This window comes from Euwallacea similis, chromosome 17, assembly GCF_039881205.1.
Source record: "Euwallacea similis isolate ESF13 chromosome 17, ESF131.1, whole genome shotgun sequence".
In the NCBI taxonomy this organism is placed as follows: domain Eukaryota; kingdom Metazoa; phylum Arthropoda; class Insecta; order Coleoptera; family Curculionidae; genus Euwallacea; species Euwallacea similis.
The window spans coordinates 2,309,599-2,330,378 of record NC_089625.1 but is presented as its reverse complement, the minus strand read 5'-3'; the positions used below and the strand labels follow the sequence as shown (position 1 = coordinate 2,330,378).

The 20,780-nt window shown below is 33.0% G+C and overlaps 3 protein-coding genes across 4 annotated transcripts in view; all 3 read right to left on the bottom strand.

Moving 5' to 3' along the window:
- The window catches only part of LOC136414339 (pyruvate dehydrogenase E1 component subunit alpha type II, mitochondrial-like), a 57,407-nt gene extending 44,951 nt beyond the window's left edge, over positions 1-12,456 (bottom strand). Inside the window, exon 1 of the mRNA XM_066398311.1 lies at positions 12,446-12,456. The gene's annotated coding sequence lies outside the window, so the exon portion shown is untranslated. The remainder of the gene's footprint in view (positions 1-12,445) is intronic.
- path (pathetic) lies at positions 248-19,678 on the bottom strand. Of its 2 annotated transcripts, XM_066398309.1 has the most exons (10): positions 19,502-19,678; positions 5,778-5,827; positions 5,625-5,719; positions 5,430-5,468; positions 5,005-5,088; positions 4,573-4,845; positions 4,308-4,512; positions 4,092-4,247; positions 3,681-3,859; positions 248-3,596 (listed from the first exon to the last, which is right to left on the bottom strand). In XM_066398309.1, exons 2-10 carry the CDS (start codon positions 5,778-5,780, stop codon positions 3,185-3,187), a joined length of 1,446 nt encoding a protein of 481 aa, XP_066254406.1. In that variant the 5' UTR covers positions 5,781-5,827; positions 19,502-19,678; the 3' UTR covers positions 248-3,184. The 2 variants fall into 2 exon arrangements, with proteins under 2 accessions (XP_066254406.1, XP_066254407.1); XM_066398310.1 differs by lacking the exon at positions 5,430-5,468 and having other exon boundaries at positions 19,502-19,677.
- Positions 15,521-16,644, bottom strand: LOC136414266 (uncharacterized). The gene is made up of 2 exons (XM_066398180.1): positions 16,312-16,644; positions 15,521-16,130 (listed from the first exon to the last, which is right to left on the bottom strand). The coding sequence occupies exons 1-2, from the start codon at positions 16,484-16,486 to the stop codon at positions 15,658-15,660; spliced, it is 648 nt and encodes a 215-aa protein (XP_066254277.1). The 5' UTR covers positions 16,487-16,644; the 3' UTR covers positions 15,521-15,657.
- Positions 19,679-20,780: the final 1,102 nt, after the last annotated feature.

Genomic DNA, 20,780 nt, shown 5'->3' with positions numbered 1-20,780 from the left:
CATAGGTTTATAGTTAATGATAATTTTCATGCGCCAAAATATACAGAGATAAAGTCATATTTGTGAAATTAGGTATTTTTTGCTTCAAAATTTTTAATTTATACAAAGATTATTATTTTAACATCTCTTCTGAAAATTATATTAATTTCTATTGGTAAAAACGTGCAGATTTTTCACCGGAGTCTTGAAAAAAAAAATCGTTGGTTTCTTACAAAAATTTATTATAATTTACCAGTTGAAAATAATTTAAAATTGAATTACTTAGATACCTAAAAAAATTTTCAAAAAAAACATTTTATTCTCAAAAAATAATTGCCTCACAATATATATAAATTTATATTATTGGTCTATCTATTAAAATAGGTAGCAAAAGTAAACAACTTAATCTAAGGACAGAAAAATCAAAGTACTGGCAACTTTTTATTTGTAGGTAAATCCCACGCACGGGATCTTAGAAACTAGCCAATTATTTGCCTATAAGATATTTAGTATTTTTATGAAATTTACCTAGCAGATCAAGTTGCTAGAACCATCTATTTGCCCTAAGAAATGTCTTAATAAACTTACAATAAAGTGGATAAATACTTTAGTTGAAATTATGTTCCATAACATTGTAATTAAATTTTAGAACTGTAGCAATGCTTAAAGATTTTATTTGCAAGCCACATATGTTATTGAAAATCACTAACAAAGATTATTACTTAAAAATGGAGGAAAATTGTACTAACCACAATCATAGACTTCGGCCTAACTGAAAATTCAGTGAATTCAATTTCAGCCAACTTTTAATATCTGGAAAATATCTAAATGCAGGAATAAAATACATAAATATAATTATCCATATAGAATGTAAATTAAAAAGTCCGTTTATGCACTCCTCATTATGAGCGACAGCTACCTAAAGGTCTAATTATTAATGTGCTATCAATAAACTTGTTGTTAAAGTTTACAGCACAATATAATTTGGCCATTAATCGAGCACAAATCTAAAGATTCATTTATGGAAAATTCAGCAATAGACCTATAGACTTAATTTTTGAATGTTTTTTTTTTAATAAAACCTATGAAAATACTTTTTATGAAATAAATTGAACTTTAAAGGAGGTAGTAACTATCCGAAAAGGAATTGCTAACATAATAACCTAATAATTTCTTGTTATTTTATGTACCCTGAACTGGAATAAAATTAATTGAATAGATTTATTTTCTGCTAGAAATATGAGAGAACATGAAGTAATACAGTTGCAAAATTGAACTTACAAGCGAATTTTGCATTAAATGAATGTTGCGTGCAAATTTCCATCTTGTAATTTTATTCTTGCTTGATATTCATTAAACTAAAAACGCTAAAAATTCAAAATTTCATTTTAAATTTGGAATTTAGCAACAACAGATGAATATGTAGAATTTTATTATCGCAAAGAATCAAATAGAATTTTCCTTGCTAAAATATTTGCTAACTGATATTTATTTATTTATTTATTCACCAAAATATCTAAAATTTCGTACAGAGCTGAATATATGACAGCACTACGAACAATACCACAAGCCAAATGCTGAATAAAACAGGACAAGAAACTCCTACGATTTGTAAAGTTGTACATCTCATCTGGGCCCTGTCCAAATTAGTATTTTATTAGGGATTTAATCTGTTGTGAGGTCAAATATACAGGTCTGTACCATGGTTAACAGGATAACGTAAATGTAAGTTAGTAAAAATAATCATAAAGTTTTGTACAGACCTGAATATTTCGCAATACAACAACCCGATCGTCAAACAGAATCCCAAATAGCCTGAGTATACAAAAAAATTGTTTATTTCAATGAACCATGTTTGTGACATACCTGGAAAGGGGTTAGCACGCATTCCGTTCGATTTTCGGGAAAAAAACTACAAGTTATTGAACAAAGACCTAAAGCTCTTGGTAAAGAGTGAATATTTTTCTGACTAAGTTTAAACTCAAAAAAGTACGTAATTCCACTGCTCCAACAATTCGTACTGGTGAGTGGGACATTATTTTCAAAAAATAAAAGAAAGAATAGAAATTTTCTATGACGAATAAAAGTGAGCTTTGTCGAAGTGTAAAGGTGAACATAGAAATATAGCCTGGCCCGCACTTACCGACTTAAGTTTCATAAAAACGAACTTGAAATTGGAATACTAATGCAACTAATCAATTTTCTCTAGTTGCAGCGTTTGGAGTCACCTTCATTTACGCATATTAGTGGTATCAATGATTTTATTATAACAACCTCAAAATGCAAATGTTGCAATATTATTTTCTTTGGTTCTTTGTGACATTATTAAATAAAAATAACGTGATCTGACCCTTTAAATAATAACTATTTCTAATAAAAAATTGTGCCAGATGAACGTGGAATTTCATAGTATAACTAATATAATACTAAAAACCCTGTGAAACCCAAACATATACAGAAGGACGTTTATGTTTTATTATATAGGATGATATTAGACTTAAAATTTCACTTCAACCGCACACTTTCCTTGAATTAAGGCACGAAAAGTAAAAAAATGTGTACGATTATAAACAGTCGTTTATACGGAGAAGACATTGCAAAGAGGCTTGATAACTTGCGTTTTCTGAGAAAAAGTTGAATTGGTTCGTTTTACTTTCCAGCAAAAAAAAATCGTAGTCAGCGTCAAATTAGATCCTTTTAAAATATTTCAACAAATTTCTATAAAAAAAACTTAAGAAACATTAATTAAATCTCTCTACAGTTCACAACCATGCAATGTCTTCGAGTTCTACGGACTAATATTTTTTATTTTCGGACCTCAAATAGAGAATATCAAAAGTGTTCAAAAACATACTTATCAAAAATATGTTCGTCGAAGTTCACCAGAGAAATTACCTCTTAGAATACGATGTATAGTATACACTCAGAGAGTGAATTTAACCCTCCACCTCAGCACCTATTTCGAATATACCTAAATTTGTACTGGCCACTGTAAGTACTGCTTAAAATTGAAAAGGTACCGCCGGTAAGAGAGAGAAAAAGACCCTCCCTTGGACTCTAATAATGAAAATATCACAGCCTGACGCGAGGTAAAATTAATCTGACTACACTTCCGTGCGAAACTTAAACTGAACCTCCTTAGAAATCAATGGAATAAATTACTCCCAACATGTACAAGACATTGAGAAAGTAATTAATTATTTTCTTATTTACGATACAAGTTAACGATGTCTTCAATGGCGGATTTAGAGCCGAAAATGAACGCCAGAATAGCCACGAGAATAATAATCACGTTCTTAACAATCTTCCAGTTATATGGTCCGAATCCTTTGTCCCAAAAAGTGATGACTTCTATAGCCACTGGTACAGCCAAACCGACTATCGAGAAGCAGAAGGCTCCAATAAGGCCAACGAAGGGGATGATGGTGGGCACTGCGATGGCCTTGGCAACACAGACTAATACCATCACGGTTCTCATAACGTACTGACTGACATTGGGGTGTTTGGTGCATTTATCTTTGATGGAGTTCCAGGCGATGTCTAAGCAGACGTAAAATTGAAGCCCGAAAGTGCAAAAAACGGCGATGGCTATCAGAATATTGACTGCTTGGGCTGGTCTAAGGAGGGAATTTTATTATTAAATAGTATAAAACAAATTTCAACCCTTGAAATGATTAAAAGTTTTGAGGTTTGAAACTTACGTAGCTGTTCTCGGGAGATTGTACGTCACAGATCCTAGAGTGGAATCTCCGTAGCGCAAATATCCAAAGAAGCCCAGAAGAATGTAGATTAAGGTGACAAATGACATTCCTTGATTCAACACTCCGCATAGACCGGTGAAGCTTTGTGGGGAGGCCATGTGATTTTCCAACGGCATAACCTAGAATAATTCATCTATTTGGTATTTTCACGGTATGATGTTGAAGAATTTAAGGGTGAAGGTCGTTTGATTTTTCGGATGAGTAAATGTCGTAAAACAAAGAGAAAAATTAAGAAATTTCAGGGCCGAAGTTCATATATTCTATAGAAGATTGCATTTCATATCGACAACTTTCCGGCATCCCGTTTATGAAACAAAACCGTAATGCGTTGTAGCCAAATGCATAACTTACCACTCCAATAGCTTCAATGGCGAACATAGTAATGGCGACGGAAATCGGCAGGGTGGTCACGCTCCCAACCAGAGGCATGTCGTTGATGGGCGGAATGTCAGTTACCAAGTAGTAGAAGGTGATGCCCAAACCAATCCCCATGCAAACGTTGGCCACCTAAAATATGTTAATCGTTTATATTTAAAAATAAATCTTGTGGAGCACAATCTGTCTTACCATGGAAAATGGGGCCAAGTATTTAAGATTTGGAACATATGCCAGTAGGATCAGCGGAATAAGAAGCAGAGCAATAACGATCCGAATATTAACGTTGTAACCCAAATAATAATCCAGTACGTAGTTGATGTTCATGGCAATGATCACGCTGTAGCAGGAGCAGGTAAAGAAATAGGTAACGAAGATGCCTATCAGTACCAAATGTCTGTTGACACAATAAATATTACATATTGAATTAACAGAATTAATACGCGAAACTTCTTACTTCGCTGTTAATGCAAAAGGCTGCGCCCATTTGGGGCCTCTTCGGCAAGCCTCCTCCGCCACTTCAGCGAAACTCATCTGAGTTTTACCGGCTCTTCGATATAGTTCGTGGGCGCACACCACTAAGATATACGAACAATGGGTGCAAATCACACTCACTAGAATGGTGGAAAAGATGCCCATTACCAGACCAGCAGATTTGAAAGCTGCAGGCATGGAAAGAATTCCAGTTCCAAGAGAGGCTTTAAGGAGATGGGTGAGGGTATCCATATTTCTGCCATGGGGAAATAAACCAGTTAATTGATAACTTTGAAATACCATGTAGAAAATGAGTACAGTTAAATGCATTTTGTCAGACGGCTAGGAAATGTGTTTTGTGTGAGTGAGGTAACTTGCACTTCTGCACTTGAGAATATTAAAAATTACTACTTACGAAACTGGATGTTCCAAATCTCGCGCTTTGAAAGGGTCGAATTCATAGTTTGCAGCTTCAAAGTCACTCCCCTTGATTTTGTATCTGAAAGGATTAATTCATATTAATTTCCAGAAGTTAATAGGTTTTGTTTAATATAAAGTAACCACGGGTAACAGCTTTAGCCTTTACTAAAACCACAATTAATTCGGTTGGTAAAAGTTCCTCCATATTGGAATGAATATTGCACATTTCATGAATCCTCCTTAAGAACTGAGAGATCCTCTGAACGTCTTGATTTAACGAAATTAAGCTGTGTCAATCTCACATGATATCAATCCCAATATCTTTTTACAACCGTCTTGTAGATCTTAACTATGGCTACTTGCTTTTTGACCTGATCGGAAGCCAAAAAGTGCCCATTACTTGTCGACTGAGTAACTAACTTTTCGGTTTTCAAAATACCGAATGATCCATATCCATTGCTACAAAACAAATGTTAAACGAACCTATCTAGATTAATTTAACAAGCTCGATAAAAACACTCTATGACTCTCACACTCTCATGCATCCAGCCAACCAATGAAACATCCAATGTTGCTGTAAAAAAAAAATCTAAAAAACATGAAAATATCACTTACTTGGTAACTCCATTAACGCTAGAGTTGTCCTTTGGTAGGAAAGTTTCCAATTCCTGTGCGGAACCATTTTGAGGGACAGGTTTTTCGTTTTCCGTCTGAGAGGAAAAAGAATTCCCATAGCTAAGAAATTTGAGAAATGCCAAAATAACTTACCATTTTTTTGGAATTTTACTGACTAAAGGACACTCGGTAGGTGCTCGTTCCTGAAATCAAAATAAATTGTTTGTAATGGTGGGTACTCTAATGCGCCTTGAAAACTCACTAAAATACTTTTCCTTTATCAAAAGCCAAAACTTACAAGTTTCTCTGAAAACACACATTTGCTGTATTAATGAATACATAAATAATGCTAAACTTGTGATAAAGCAGATTTTAACGTAAACCCCACCCAATAGTGTTCATATACGTCATTACTTTTATCTTCGCATTAAAGAAGCGCCATAAACTGAGATATATGTATGTTGATTTTAATGCCAAATCAATGGGTAAATACTTTTGTCTCCTTATACACTACGTTCCACTTAAAGTGAAAAAAAATCGATATGGGTAAACTTTATGTTTACTTGTTCAAGATTCAAGGTTTCTGCATTTGAAAGGCACATGACCACGATAACACTATTATACTATATTTTATGCACTATCCTTATAGTTGTTATGTTTTCGAAAAACATTCACACGCCATTGTAAACTGAAAAGAACGTAAAATTAAGCGTTTTAATGATATAACAACCTACTTCCTAATTTAGAACACCAATTTGCCAATAATATGATAAAGGACTTTTAAAGGTTCTTTTATATTTCAATTAGGATTTTAAGACTTCATTTAAGATTAGCATTAACTACGTACGAAATACATTGGATATAAAAATGGATCATGATTTCCTGTGTAATAATAGAAAATCCATTTAAGTAAAATATTGTCGCTCATTGCCCTCATGCCATTAAACTCTTATGTAAGGCGAAAAAAAATTAAACCGGTATTTTTAGGGCTTGTCCAAAACACACGTTAATAGGAATTGTGCTAAAAAAATTCATTAGATCTTAATGGAAGGTTTATAGATGCGAAAGCATTTAGATCGCAAATACCAGAGAAGAAGAGAAATAAAAACTTGAAAAAGTTTCAATTTTATTGAAAAAATGGCGAAGGAAAGAATATAATGGAACTGAACCAAAATCAAGCATACTAACTTGCTGCTTGCAACTGAGTCATCATTAGTAGCCTACAGTAATTTATAGTGTGTAATGTAAATACATAGATGTTATTAAAACGCAATAATATGTAGCTGAAAGTTGGAATACAAACAATTATTTGGGCTGCTATTTAGCTGTGTCAGCGCTGCGTAGAAGGATACCGTTGATTGATTTTCTTGTTAATCACATTTAACCATTAGGAAAGCGTGCTAGTTTATTTTTATATACAATTTACATTCGGAGCAGCGGCAAATTAGTAATAAAGTTTGAATTTAGTTGCAATAAAATTATGCTGATTTCAGCGCTCATCATCACGATCATTTGATCGATGAGTGTGAGGTTTTCATTATTTTCCTACGAAACAATACGTTGCACCGTCATTGCAAGATGGATTAATTGCTTAAAAATAAAATTAATTTGATGATAAACGGATCATATTACTTAAGATGACTATGTGTGAAATAACCTGATGGTGAATATATATATGGTGAATAAACCTGAGGCTTGATATTGGGTTTATAGGTGACATTCAGCTTCAGGAAAAAATGGTAATTTGCGGTAAATATTCTGTATATTTATCTGCAAATTAATTGTTGTTGTAACTAAACCGTGGACTGTATTTGAACGCTAAACGCATAGCAACATCGATAACTATTACCTACCTATCATGCGACAACAATATCCTTAGCATGCTAGTGAACGTTTATCATAATAATATTTCTAATAACATTTTTTCCCTTTCTAATCATGGCAACACTGGCAACAATGCAGATTTAAAAATTTCTTGACCCTTTAACAAATTTTAACTGAGAAGTTGATTGTACGAGTTACTAATAGCCGAATTATGCGTACGCCAGACATGGACTTATTTGAAAAGTTGTACGATGAAATTATTCAATTATAAGGCCAATTTAGACGTCTAATGGGTTTGTTAGCTGGAGGAAAAATTTAAATATGAATGATGATGAAATCGGGCGAAATTTTGCCTACATCCTTAGGGAGATATTTCAACAGAAAATGTTCAAATTTAGGGAAACCTACAACAACACAATCTGAACTCACAGTGAAAAGCTCCTTTTCTTACACAACCATTTGCCATTGCCAATATTTAATATTCTAGATTGGACATTAATAACATTCTAATTGCAATATCTACGTTGCCAAAGAATAAATTTCCGCAATAAAAGTACATATTATGTTTTGGTAGATTTACAATAAATAGAAGCTTATCAGTTGGTATTTCTTGTTGCGTATTACTAAGAGAGCTAATTTAGAATAATCTTAAAAGGTTTGTTGATGTTTGTATAAATTCCAATATTCCAAAAACAATAAGACTAAATAAGACCTTCGAACTACAATTAAGTATAAGCAAATAAATTAGGGCACCACATTTGGGCGTGACTCTTGGGTAATGCCAGGTGCCGCACGCTGAGATTACATATAATCAGAGACAAAAGTATTCAGACGCCTCTTACAAAGATAAAAAAAAACAATTCACGTTAGAAAAACCATACAGTGTGGAAGTTTTGGATGGAACAGTCCGTATAACTAACGAATATATGTGGCCAAAATCTTCGGACACGTCGATTTTTATTTTTTCTTGTGGTTTTTTTAATGGTAAATTCATGTTAGAGGCTGGTCCAAAAATCAGGTACGACCACCAACTTTGTTTTTTCAAATGGAAACACCCATTTTTTATTTCATTTTTGAATTCTACGGAAAATTCTAAGTGCGTTTCACGTACCATGTCCTGTACCTAAACGCAACAGGTCTCGAGAAATTTACGATTAAATATGTTAAAAATTAAAGTTTTTAGTTAGTTAGGTATAGGATATGGTACATGCAACATACTTAGAATTTTGTGTAGAATTTAAAAATGAAATAAAAAATGGGTGTTTGCATTAAAAAAAAAACAAAGCTGGTGGTCGTACCTGACTTTTGGACTACCCTGTATACATGAATTTACTATCAAAAAAACCGCAAGAAAAAATAAAAATCAACGTGTCCGAGGATTTTAGCCACATATGTTCGACATCTTAGTTATATGGACATGTTCCGATTTTTGCTAATACGTTTGAACGTCTGTATTTCGTCGTATTAAACGTAAATTAATTTATTCTCTAATGTCAATATACAATTTTTTTTTAATAATAAAAGGTATGTCCTAACACATTTTATAGCGGAAAAAAGTATTCATACAGTTAGAAATTTAAGACAAGTGAAGAAATCATGAAGCCCTTACGTTAATATTTTGGGTGTAATCTTTTGTGCTGTGTAATTTCTTGAAGCCTCCTTGGCATAGAATGAATTAATTTATTCGTTAATTCAAAGAGTATTTGATCTCATTCTTCCATTAGCATCTATTTCACATTTTCTTTCGACATGATATGATGTTTTCGTACCCTTAATTCCAGTTCGTGCCAAATATTTTTAATTGGGTTCACATCAGGCGATTGGGGAGGTGTCTTTAAAATACACGGAACGTTGAACGCAATTCACTGACGAACATTATAGGCTGCGTGATTCGGGTCATTATCCTGTTGAGAATAATATGACCTTTCGAGACTCAATTTTCTAGTACTACTTTGCAAATTTCCTTGTAAAATTTGTAAATATAAATGTTTGTCCATGATTGAGTCAATAAATACTAACTTCCCAACCTCTGATGCAGCTATGCAGCCATACACCATCACACCTTGTCCTCCGTGCTTAACAGTGGGTTGTATATTCTTTGTATCATGTGCAGTATTCTGTTTTCTTCACACCTTTATTTGATTTTCCGAAGAAAATAATGTGAATTTGAAATCGTCTGAGAAAATAACTTTGTTCCAGAAATCTAAATTCCGATTCACGTATTCTTTAGCAAACTGCAATCTTTTCTTTTCATTTATTTTGCTGAGGTGTGTTTTTTTTGTAGTCACTCTACAACTGAAACCAGCTCTTCTAATGCATCTTCTTATAGTTTTTGGATGGACAAGTTTATTTTCAGTTCTCCTTAGGTCTGAAGTAATGCTTTAAGCACTTGTAGTTGGCTGCTTTTTTGTAATGTTTACAATTTTTCTTTCTTTCCTTGGTGTTAATTTTCTTGGTCTACCACTTTGAGGTTTATTTTGCAACATTTCGGGGTCTTCTTAAATTTACCAATAATACTTTGAATAGTCGACTGTGGTCTTTTAATTACGTTTGCGATTTGTGCGTATATTTTGCCTTTATTAACATATTTAAAATAATCTTTTTTTCTGCATAAACTACTTCACTATCTTTCTGTCAAATTTTTTTAACGAATTGGTATTCTAAAAGTTTTAGCATTGTAGTTTGAGTAAGATTAAAATCAAACAATGTTGTTGTTAATATTGTTAGAAATCACATTATTAAAGACGGTTTATGGGAACAGTCTCCCATTTTCGGTAATAAATACTTAATATTGATTACCTTTCGTCTAGGGAGATTGTTTATGTTTATGTCTGGTTCCTTTTTCTGGCTACGTTATGTTTTATTCTTGGGTTCTAAGTACCGTTTACTTCTTTGCATATGATATAGGTATACAGTTAGTCGTCGTCTGTAAGAGGTTACGGAATCACCTCAACCAAGCACTTTATTTCTTATATAATATACTAGTAGTTCATACTATTAACGTGTATCATACTATCACGTGTATCACCCACACCTTGTATGAATTATTTTTTAACCGACAAATATTTTGATTCGCAAATGCATTCAAATATGCGTTGAAAGTACAAAAAACTATTTTCTTATTGAATGAATACTTTTGTTCTTTTAACAAAATTGTTTTTATGTACATTTGAGCATACCAATTTTTTTGTGACCTATCTGGTTAAAATCTTGACGAATATGTATATATTTTAAGATTTGTGTATATTTGAAATTAGGGTTTAGGTTTTTTAAGCATATCAAGCAGATTTTCAACTTTTAGTTTACTGTATGAATACTTTTGTTCCTGAGTGTACATCTCATTAAATATCCTCAGTAAAATATTCACTTAGTTATTAAGTTAATTTTTTTTAATATTATTATATATGTCAGAAGATTCCTAACTCGTAGAGAAACAAAAACACAAGTTTAGGCGATACTTCTTTATTTCTCTAGAATCGGGAATCTAATGAATCCCTTTTTGATGCGTGAGAGTCACCCCGGGTGCATCTGCTTTTCTTCCAAAAAGCCTGTCACCATACCTTCCTCATTCTTCCCACGCTGACATCCCTTAATCATCTTATTCGCACCTCCATATGTTTTTAGGCGAGATGATAAACAGACTTTTATCTTTTACCACAAATAATCTATTTTGACTAATACAAGTTTAGTCCATTTCTAATTTACAATGGGGCACAGGTGCCTGTGACATTCCGCACATGCCCAAGGATAAGTTACAATATTATGAGACAACATGTTTTTTGCATTTACATTAAATGAGTTGATAAGCAACCCCATATGACTTTCTTTATGAAAGCTCACATATATATATATTGTATATATATATAAAGTGTAATTATTTAACATATCAAGTAATAATGCATTGACCTAATGAAAATTACTTTCCTATTCAAGTGTAATGTGCCGGGTTGGAAAAACTATACGTGAGTCAAAAATATAACACTTTATTAACTTCTCGATGATACAAGAGCAGAAGCGAGGCGTAAAGACCCTTTTATGTAAGTGTGTGTGAAGATGAGTCGTGAAGGTTTCTGTTGAACTTGAGCTTGACTGCTTGACTGACTGACTGACTGTGTTGTGTAGACGTACCCTATTTATATACATGATATCTACATGGACTTTACTAAAGTACATTAATAAGGGTAGTTTGAACCTTAAACAGTACTGAGACTTTGAGTCTCAGCTAATTACAATTTGATGGGTTAGTTATATCAGACAAAGGAATTGTATTTCTATGTAAACATACATTCTAATTAAGTTCTAATATTGTCCTTAGATTTCCATGAGAAAGTAATATAAGTAATAATGTAAGAGGTTAATACATATAATATAATAATACATATGCATAACCTGGGGTGCTTTACACAAGTGCTATCTGCACCTTAATGACGAAAAAGCAAATTGATTTGAAACAACTTGAAAACACAAATTAATGAATATATTTACATATTCACAAATTTTACATGACATTCATTTTTTGTGACCTTTCCCAACCTATGATTGCATCTGTTTATGATTTAGTAATTAAAACATATACTATTATCAGATATAATGAAATTAACTATTACAAAACTGTACTTATGACTAAATATTGTGCAACTTCTGCAGACTTTTAAATCACTTTGATTTTATTAAGCTATAATTTGTTTTTTAAGTAGAATCAGCAAAATAAATCTTATATGAGACTGGGTAAATTATGTGTCTACTGCCTACACTAAGCAAACTATGTCTAATGAATCATCTAAATCATGGAAAATTGTAGATTAAACATATGAACAATTGTCTTACTTTACTTGAATTATTTTCAAGCAAAAAATGAACTTTAACAGGAAATAACTTTAACAACTTTTCCCTTGATGAGCACTCTTTACCAAAACAGTTTTGTTGTTGGCTGATTAATATGGCAGGATTTTTATATGTCGAGGTCACTCTCATGAGGCTAAATTTTAGTTAAAAACTGAGCCAGTTTTAAGTCTATAAAACCCTACAATACCTTTATTTGATATATTTTGAATTTCCAAAGGTATCTTTGAATTAGAAGATAGCAGAAAATTAAAGTTGACTTTTAAGAACAAATTTATTTGGGGCCTTTAAGTACCTTCTCACCTCACTTTTTTTTCCTGAAATGACCTGCTTAATTTTAATACGTACATACATGTATTTAGTTTATGGATAAAGCATATTAAAGGTAACTTACCCTGTGGGGTGTTCATATTAATGTTTTGCTATTGACATTAACACACAATTTAGATTTTTTTAGTGAAAATTTAATGTGAACATCAAAAACTGTGAGCTACTCGCTTTTTTTCTGACAGTTTTTTTTTTCTGAGGGTGTAATGCGAAGAACTAATTAGTTTAATTAATGTTTTAAATTATTTTAATCTTGCATTAATTAAAACAAATAAAACGATTATTAACGTCTTTTTTGACACTTACAATAACAGCTGATATTTCTTCATGTGCTACCATCTATTTAAGATATTCCCAAATTTGTAAAAAATTTACCCACTGAGCGGCGCTCGAGGTGCTAATAACTAATTTCAATTGTTTTCAATATTCAATTGTTTCTGTTCGTTGACCACCCTTTATTTCAAAGATGTCTTCCTTACTCTTCGCTGCTCCAATTTTAGGTAAATATTGCTTATCTTTTAGAGACTAGTTTAATCAATATTAGTGATTGTTTGAAATTTATAATTAGGCGATAGTTTAAGTGATTGAATTTGCCATTTAGTACCTCGAGAAACCATGTGAAATCATATTAAAAACACGAGTTATTGCCAGCAACGAGCCAAGCGGCGTACCCCTGAATTTGTGTAAAATTGATTTCCGATTTAAGTATATTTTCATACTTTCTTGGTTGAATTTTCTTGAATTGTTGATTCATAAAAGAATGCAGTTTTGATTTCTTTCTTTGATATTGGGGAAAATCGGAAAAAAGTAGATTTGTGGAAATATAACGTCATAGTTTTTAATCGATCAGAGGCTGCAATATGGCGGTCGTATTGAAAGTAAAGGAAGGCTAATAATCAATAATTCAAACTGTAGCCGTATATACAATCGGCGATGTAATTTTCATGGAAAGAAATGAACTAGCCATTGATCTACTTTTATATTTCATTATTTCTATATAAATTGTTTCCAGGTAAAATTATTTATACTTTGAATTATTAGTTTATAATTTAATAAATGGCGGTCATTTTATGCCCTGACCAGAAATAAACTGCATCATGATCTTTCCCATAAATCTACTTTTAAATCTTCTTTCTATCAATTTTTATAGAAATGTAGAATGTATACATATATACACATTTAAATATAAAACCAGCCTAAATCTGTCTCTAAGGCATGGTTTGCTAAAGATTTGGGATGCGTTTACAGTCGTTGAGGTTGAGTCGTTCAAAGTGTTTATTTTCCATTCATTTGAGCGGTGGACTAGCCGAATGCATTCCGGCATATTCTCGACAATTGTGAATGTCTAGGTAAATTTGGCAGCAAGATCATGTTGCACAGAAACGACGAAATCAAAACAACTGTCCAACGAGGTAATTTCTATAGAAATACTTAATCAGGGCAGGGCAATGGCCAATTTTATGAAAACTGTATTGTTGGTAACGTTTACAGGAAATCGATGTATTGACTCTTAAGTCTGCAGGGAGGGCGCCTGGTCTCTTAAACCCGACGCTTGGAAAACCAATCGACAACACTCTGCAAAACGTAGCCAGTGTTGTCAGATGGGTGAAATATAAATCCCCAGATCGTTTCCTGAAGAACTAAATCCCAAAATTTAGTTTTTTCCTTAAAATGTCGCAACTGTAAAATCTTTTTGTTGAAAACTACAAGAAAATGTATATAAATAAAGTCAACGTAACTACTGATGAAAGTTTGAGGCGTTTGGAAGATGCTTCTTCAAACGATACATTCCAAGTAAACGCAATAAATGGGGGAAAAATTTGCTTTGGTTGATTTATCTATATCATATGTATGTACGTATGTATATACTATATTAAATTTCGAGGCATACGTTGGGCAACAATCTTAGGACCCATATTCAATTTTATCAATAATCAAACCAAATTCAGTCCAATCCTACGACCTAACATTCGTTGCAGTATACTTTTTATATTTAAATCAGGTTTTCAATATAGTGTAATTATAAAAAAGTTTGTTTTTTTCCTATATGTGTATAATTCGCCAGAAAAGGAAAGGAAAAGCACTTTTTAATGAGTCTCTGAGGTCCGGCTTTCTAGTTTGTATCCTAATTAAGGGCATTCCATTAGTATGATTAAGCACAATTTTTTCAAATTTCCAGGTAACTTTACCAGCATGTTCATTTTCATAGAAATAAAGAAATTGACCAATGCTCTGCTTTAATTTCGTCTTTTCTATGGAGATTACCTTGCTGGCAAGGTTATCAAGTCCAAGTCTGAAGGGAAAAACCCGACACGTTTTTATCCTCTTTTAATGTCGGGGGGTCCATCTAAAAATCCCTTTTCCGTGAGATATTAAATTGCATCATAATTCAAACGTCATTAACATACAGGGAGTCCTGAAAGATGGTCTTTGGGAAATGTCTATCCTTTAAGACAAGATCAAATACGTCGCTCTATTCAAGTTATGAGATGATACGAAAACGATGGTTTTGATGAAATTATATACCAGAAGAAAAAACAAGAAAATGCTGTAGCACGAGGCTGAGGAGTTGCAGCTATAAGGCGTGGTGAGACTTTTAACATACAATTATTCTTAAATATCTGCATTTTTCATTTTGGTATAGGTAAGTTTTTTGCTTGCCACAAGACTAGTTACTAAAAACGGAAACATTTGACAAATACTGCAGTTGCAATTCTGGTAAGCGACCATTTGATTTTTTTAATCTTGAACCACGTGGTATATTCTGGTTATAAAAACAATAACAGTCAGTTTAAGTGCACTTCTGAATTGTATATTATCTTTAAATTTACGCACGTATGTACACATATTTATGTACATACGACTAAATAACAAGTCATATCTAGATTTGAAACCTCATCAGTTAAGATAAACATTTTAAATGTGAAACTCATTAGATAAATATGTAATACTGAATTGGCATAATCGATAATTTTTATCGCACTGCATTAGTAATTCTAGTGATGTTGTGCTTAGTTATAAATTTTCCTTAAAATATAACTCATTGGCTATATCTGGCCCTCTTGATCTCCTGCAGCAGTCTAATAACTCCTCCTTGAAATTCCAATGTTAGGTCGTCATCAAATAGTGCTAATGACGGTAACAAGCTTTTGAAAAACGACAAATGTCTGTTCTCCTCAGAATCGACTAGCTGATGATCTATATACTTAAACACTTTGGTATTGCCTACATCCTCTACAGCATCCATACGCTTTCTTTTTCTTATTTCTGAAATGCTAGATGTTGCGGCCACAGTTTCAGGTTGTTCAATAATTATGTGTTCATCCTCTGTGATTTCTTCCTTTATAATACAAGGCTCCGAACTGTCATCGTTGGCCGATGAGGGGGTGTCCATGATTTTCTCCAGGAAGGACATTTGGTTGTGATAGATGTATGGTCGAGAACGTGTATATTTTTTCATGGATTTCATCCAGGAGTCGCGCACTTGGGTCCATTTCTTGATAACTAATTTTACTGCAAAACAGTGCTAGATGTTCAATCACCCAGAGGTGCTTGGTCAATCGTATTTCAAATGTCTATGTTGTAAAAAAAAGTGTGGTTGAGTTGCGGCCGACTAATTGGTCACGTGCTTACGTTTACATCATGGACACTTCAAATCTGAATTTAGTATATGTATTTAGTTACATATTCTTACTATAATCATCCTGGTCCAAATGTTCCATCTCTTCAAACTCGTCGTTCAACATACAGCAAATCTCTTTCCACGCGTCCTCTTTGGCTCCCTTGCTCTTGTACATCTCTAACGATTTGTCCCATATTATCGGCTTGTTTTCAACCAGGTTTATCATTAACTCCACGTTTATAGACATTTTGTATTAAATGACACCAATGGAATTTATAAAACGACCGCTCATGTTTGGCTGGTCTGCGACGTGAAACTACTGAGTGTTTGCTTGCCTGGAGGTCGTTCACGGGTTCCGGTTACGGTCGATTCACCGATACGGCACGGATTGCACCGAGGGGGGACCTTAACAGTGGCGTCCTAAAATTTTCTATTAAAGACACCATTGTATGTTTATAATTTGGTGCCCAAGGGGCGAAAAAAATAAAATGTCACTTTATACATACGAAATGGTGTTATTTGTTAGCTGATAAACAGCAATACTTCTCACTTTGCACCTATATATTATAGGCGCGTTTCTGCTTGCCAGTGTCATAAAATGAAATGCAACGACCTCGAACAACGGAATCTCCGTTATCCAATGAAACCGAGGCCACTCAAAAATCCCTTATTCACTATTTCCAATTACATGCTACATTAGGGTTGTGACAGGCAGAGAAGGTGTACTGTTGATAGTATTGGTAGTAAAGAAAGTCTAGAATTAATTTAATGTACTGGCCAATAGTGATTTATTTGTTCATCGGAAAAGATAAGGAAAAAAAGCGTTTAGTAGATATCGAAAATTTTTGACGACTCATTTATCTGAATTAATTGTACAAAATATAGTACAATTTTCCCCTCACAATATCATCATAACACCTACAAGTGTAGATATTTAGGTGTGGAAATCTTGCCAAAGTTTCTGTGATATATGTGTTACTATAATATTCAGAATCTTAGTACACATTAACATCGTAAACAATGAAATTGTGTGCATGGTAATTTAGCATGTTGCAGCTCGTACATTTAGTTTATTTTTTAGCTCATTTTTATTTTACAAGGTCAAAACAAGACAATAATTAGTAATTATTCTTTAGAGGGCGCCATTAACGGATTTCTTTTTAACGTGATGTCCCATCTCGAATTAGTTGAAAGCAAATTTGGTTTATGATTGATCTCTCCATTAATCTACAAATTCATTTTTCATTCCGTTTGTTAAAATATTTTAAAAAACTTGCTGAATGTGCATGTCTAATGCCAAAGTGATTACTACATTTTTTTTTATTTGAAAATTAGAGGCTACTTTCGTTTAAAGACAATGGACGCTAGGAGCATATTTTACTCTCAAATTTTTACAAATTTCTTTATTGTGCAAAAATATACGTTTCAATTGTCTGCAAATGAGTATGCTGGGCGGAAATGGGACATTAAAAGGAAATACTTGTAACTTTATCTAGAAGGTAATGTTCTCTGTTTAGTATTCGGTCGGTACTTTAAGATGAGAAGACAGACTCGAAACAATAATGTTTTGCCGTAAAAAGCTTCGGGCATAAGTGACAACATGACGCCATTTAGTACGGTGGAGTATGTCGGAAACTCTTTATACACTGCCATTGTTACAAATGGCACGCTCAGTTACAACGTTGCCACGTGTTTGTACTTTTATTGATTTTTTTTTAATATTACGCCATATAAATCCTAATCTAGGGATATTTTGATGTTTTGAATAATCTTCATTAGCTTAGGAGGTTGGCACTTTAACCATCATGTGTACTTAAATTGCTGCTTCTCATATAAAGAAAGATCGTTAAGTATTCACCCTAGGTATTACTTAACGGTTCCCATTACGAGTTCGTTATCGATCATTGACATTCACATTGCGATGAGGCGCCATACTACTAAAAGTTGCATCATGCTCTTTGCACGTTTTTGTACTAAATTTGCAACCTTGACTTGACGTAGAATGGCCACAACATAATATCTCGCGCGCTATCGGATTTGCCTTATTGCAATCAATCATTGAAGCATAAAAGGTGTCGTTGAGAAATGTGTCATTATGTTTGTGACTAGATAATCTTTTAATTTTATACCTATATTAAATGAAATGAAAATTTTCTTAATACTCAAATTAATTGATAAGAATCGTTCTTATACGAGCATAGATTATCTGAAGGTTGAATTGTACTTTTAATCAGTTTTTAATTTTCAAAGGGAATTTTGTCACTATTTGCAAGCAATTTGTAATTAAAACCTAAATATGTCGCCAGAATATTCATATGTGGCATCTATTTATAATTAGCTTACAGACAATGGAAAGTTGTACGTATGCCAAGTGTTAGCTCAATGGCCCCATTACAAGGCTCCCAAAAAAATACTTATTTTAAATATGCGTCGATTTACCTCAATTACGCTGGATGTATCTACATTTCATCAGTTACACATTTTCACAAGGAAAATTTTATTAAAATATTAGGTGAAGTCAATTCAACTGAAATGACTCAGCAACTTCATAAAATAGAATCTTTGGGAGTCTAGGCCTAGATTCTGGACCGATGATGCAAATTTATTTTTAAAAGCGCAGGGAACGTCTTGAAGGTCTTGTTGGAATAGTTATAAATTTAGTTATCTTTCCAGAAATAATAGGCATGTAAATAGGAAAAGAAACGTTATGAGGAATTTGGAGCAAATAATGATTTCTGGGTGATTAGGGACATTTCTCATAAACTATCCATATGTTTTATCTTATAATAATCTTTATTTGACCAGTAATTATGTTTTAGACTTTTCACACCTTCATAAACTTAAGTCGTATCCCATTGAAATCATGCCTACTTCAATGCTAATAGCACTTCATCCCTAAACCTCAAGACATATTGTAATTAAGTTTCTTATTAAGTAATATTTTTTTATTTTATACAATTTACAGGGTTGTCCATAATTATATTCTTAATTGTGTGTTTAATCAAGCAGTTATATTAAATAAAGACCAAAAAATGTATTGCCTTCGATGACGCTACATGGTGTCACTATTGCATCATTTATATTATTGCCATGTGGGCACCTTTGGGATTCCCTCTGCACTCTTTTCCAAGACTTTTAATTTTTCAAGTTTTAATAAATTTTTGGATACAGAAATATGATATATTGCCACCGCGCCACCCCATAGACTGTTTCCTTAAATTACTTTAAAAGCAAAATAAATTTCTTCATATTGCTAACTTACCAGCGACAAAAATTCTCACTTTCTTTTCTGGTACTAAAACCAGAAGAACCACCCTTATGTGCTAATGTAACTTGGTACTCTGATATCGCGCCGCCACGTGTTAACCAAAACCGATACCGGCATCAAGCAACTTTAGCTTCCAAGGCTCGAATACGGACTGGAAATCTATATGACGCTCTTATCGCCTGTCTGTATATATTTACGTTGCCGCCACCGTGTAGGCTTCGAATGTGACGTCACATACGTAGGTACACCTTGGTAGGCAAACGAAAATGCGCATGACACAAGCCTCTGCAATGACTTGTAGCATCGCGGCTGATGTAATATCGGCAATTTCTACTCTATGTTTCGGAAATTATAGCCTATTTTTAGGGAGCAATTCAAAGAATCTTGGCTTAATTAAAATGTCGCTTTGGGTTTATCCACAAGCGTGTTACTGATTGGATAAGGCCTCCAAGAATAGTTAGGTATTTAAACAAGTTGTCAAATATTAAGTTACATTAAGTCTTACTTATGTCCACTTCATCAAAAAATATTTATTTAGTACTTTTCTTTGCATGGGTCCCGAATTCTCTCTCTCTCTCTTTCTTTCTCTCTTAAAGAGTTCATATCATGAGCAAAGAGTCTTTATTTTGGCTAAAAGAATGCAAACTGGGTTTCACGGCAAAATGACACGTACCCCCTGCTGAGTTTTTAATGTTTCTATTGTTTTTCCTCGAATTTGAACATTTCTAGTTTTTCTCCTAATTTAAGAATTTTTAATTTCATGGTGTACTTAATTAAAGTTACAGAATTTTCATCTTTGATTGTGTAGGTATTATTTATTATTGCCAATATTTTGAGTTACATATCTATTTTTATTTGATATCTTGTGGTAAACTCTGGTATGGTTTTTTTTGGTTGGTTGATTCCTCAGTTTATCTTTCAGATTCATGTTATATGAACTTTTCACACTGGTGTTTATTTACTCTAGAATTTAAAAATGATCTTGAGGTATGATGTAGTTATTTTTATAAGTATGTAATTTAAACGTCATTTCCCTACTCATCGCATTACAAAATCTGCGACATAACACACAGACAGTCTAATTTGGTAATTTTGCAACCTTAATAAATAAAATGCATTAACTTGATTTTGATGTCATTTCTATGGAGCCCATAAGCTTCACAAATTCGAGAATATGACCTTTGGGCCTTTCTATACTAAACCATAGGCTTTCTGCAAATTTCTTAATCTTGAGAAAGAAAATTTTTTGTCATAAAGATTGCACATTTGAGAT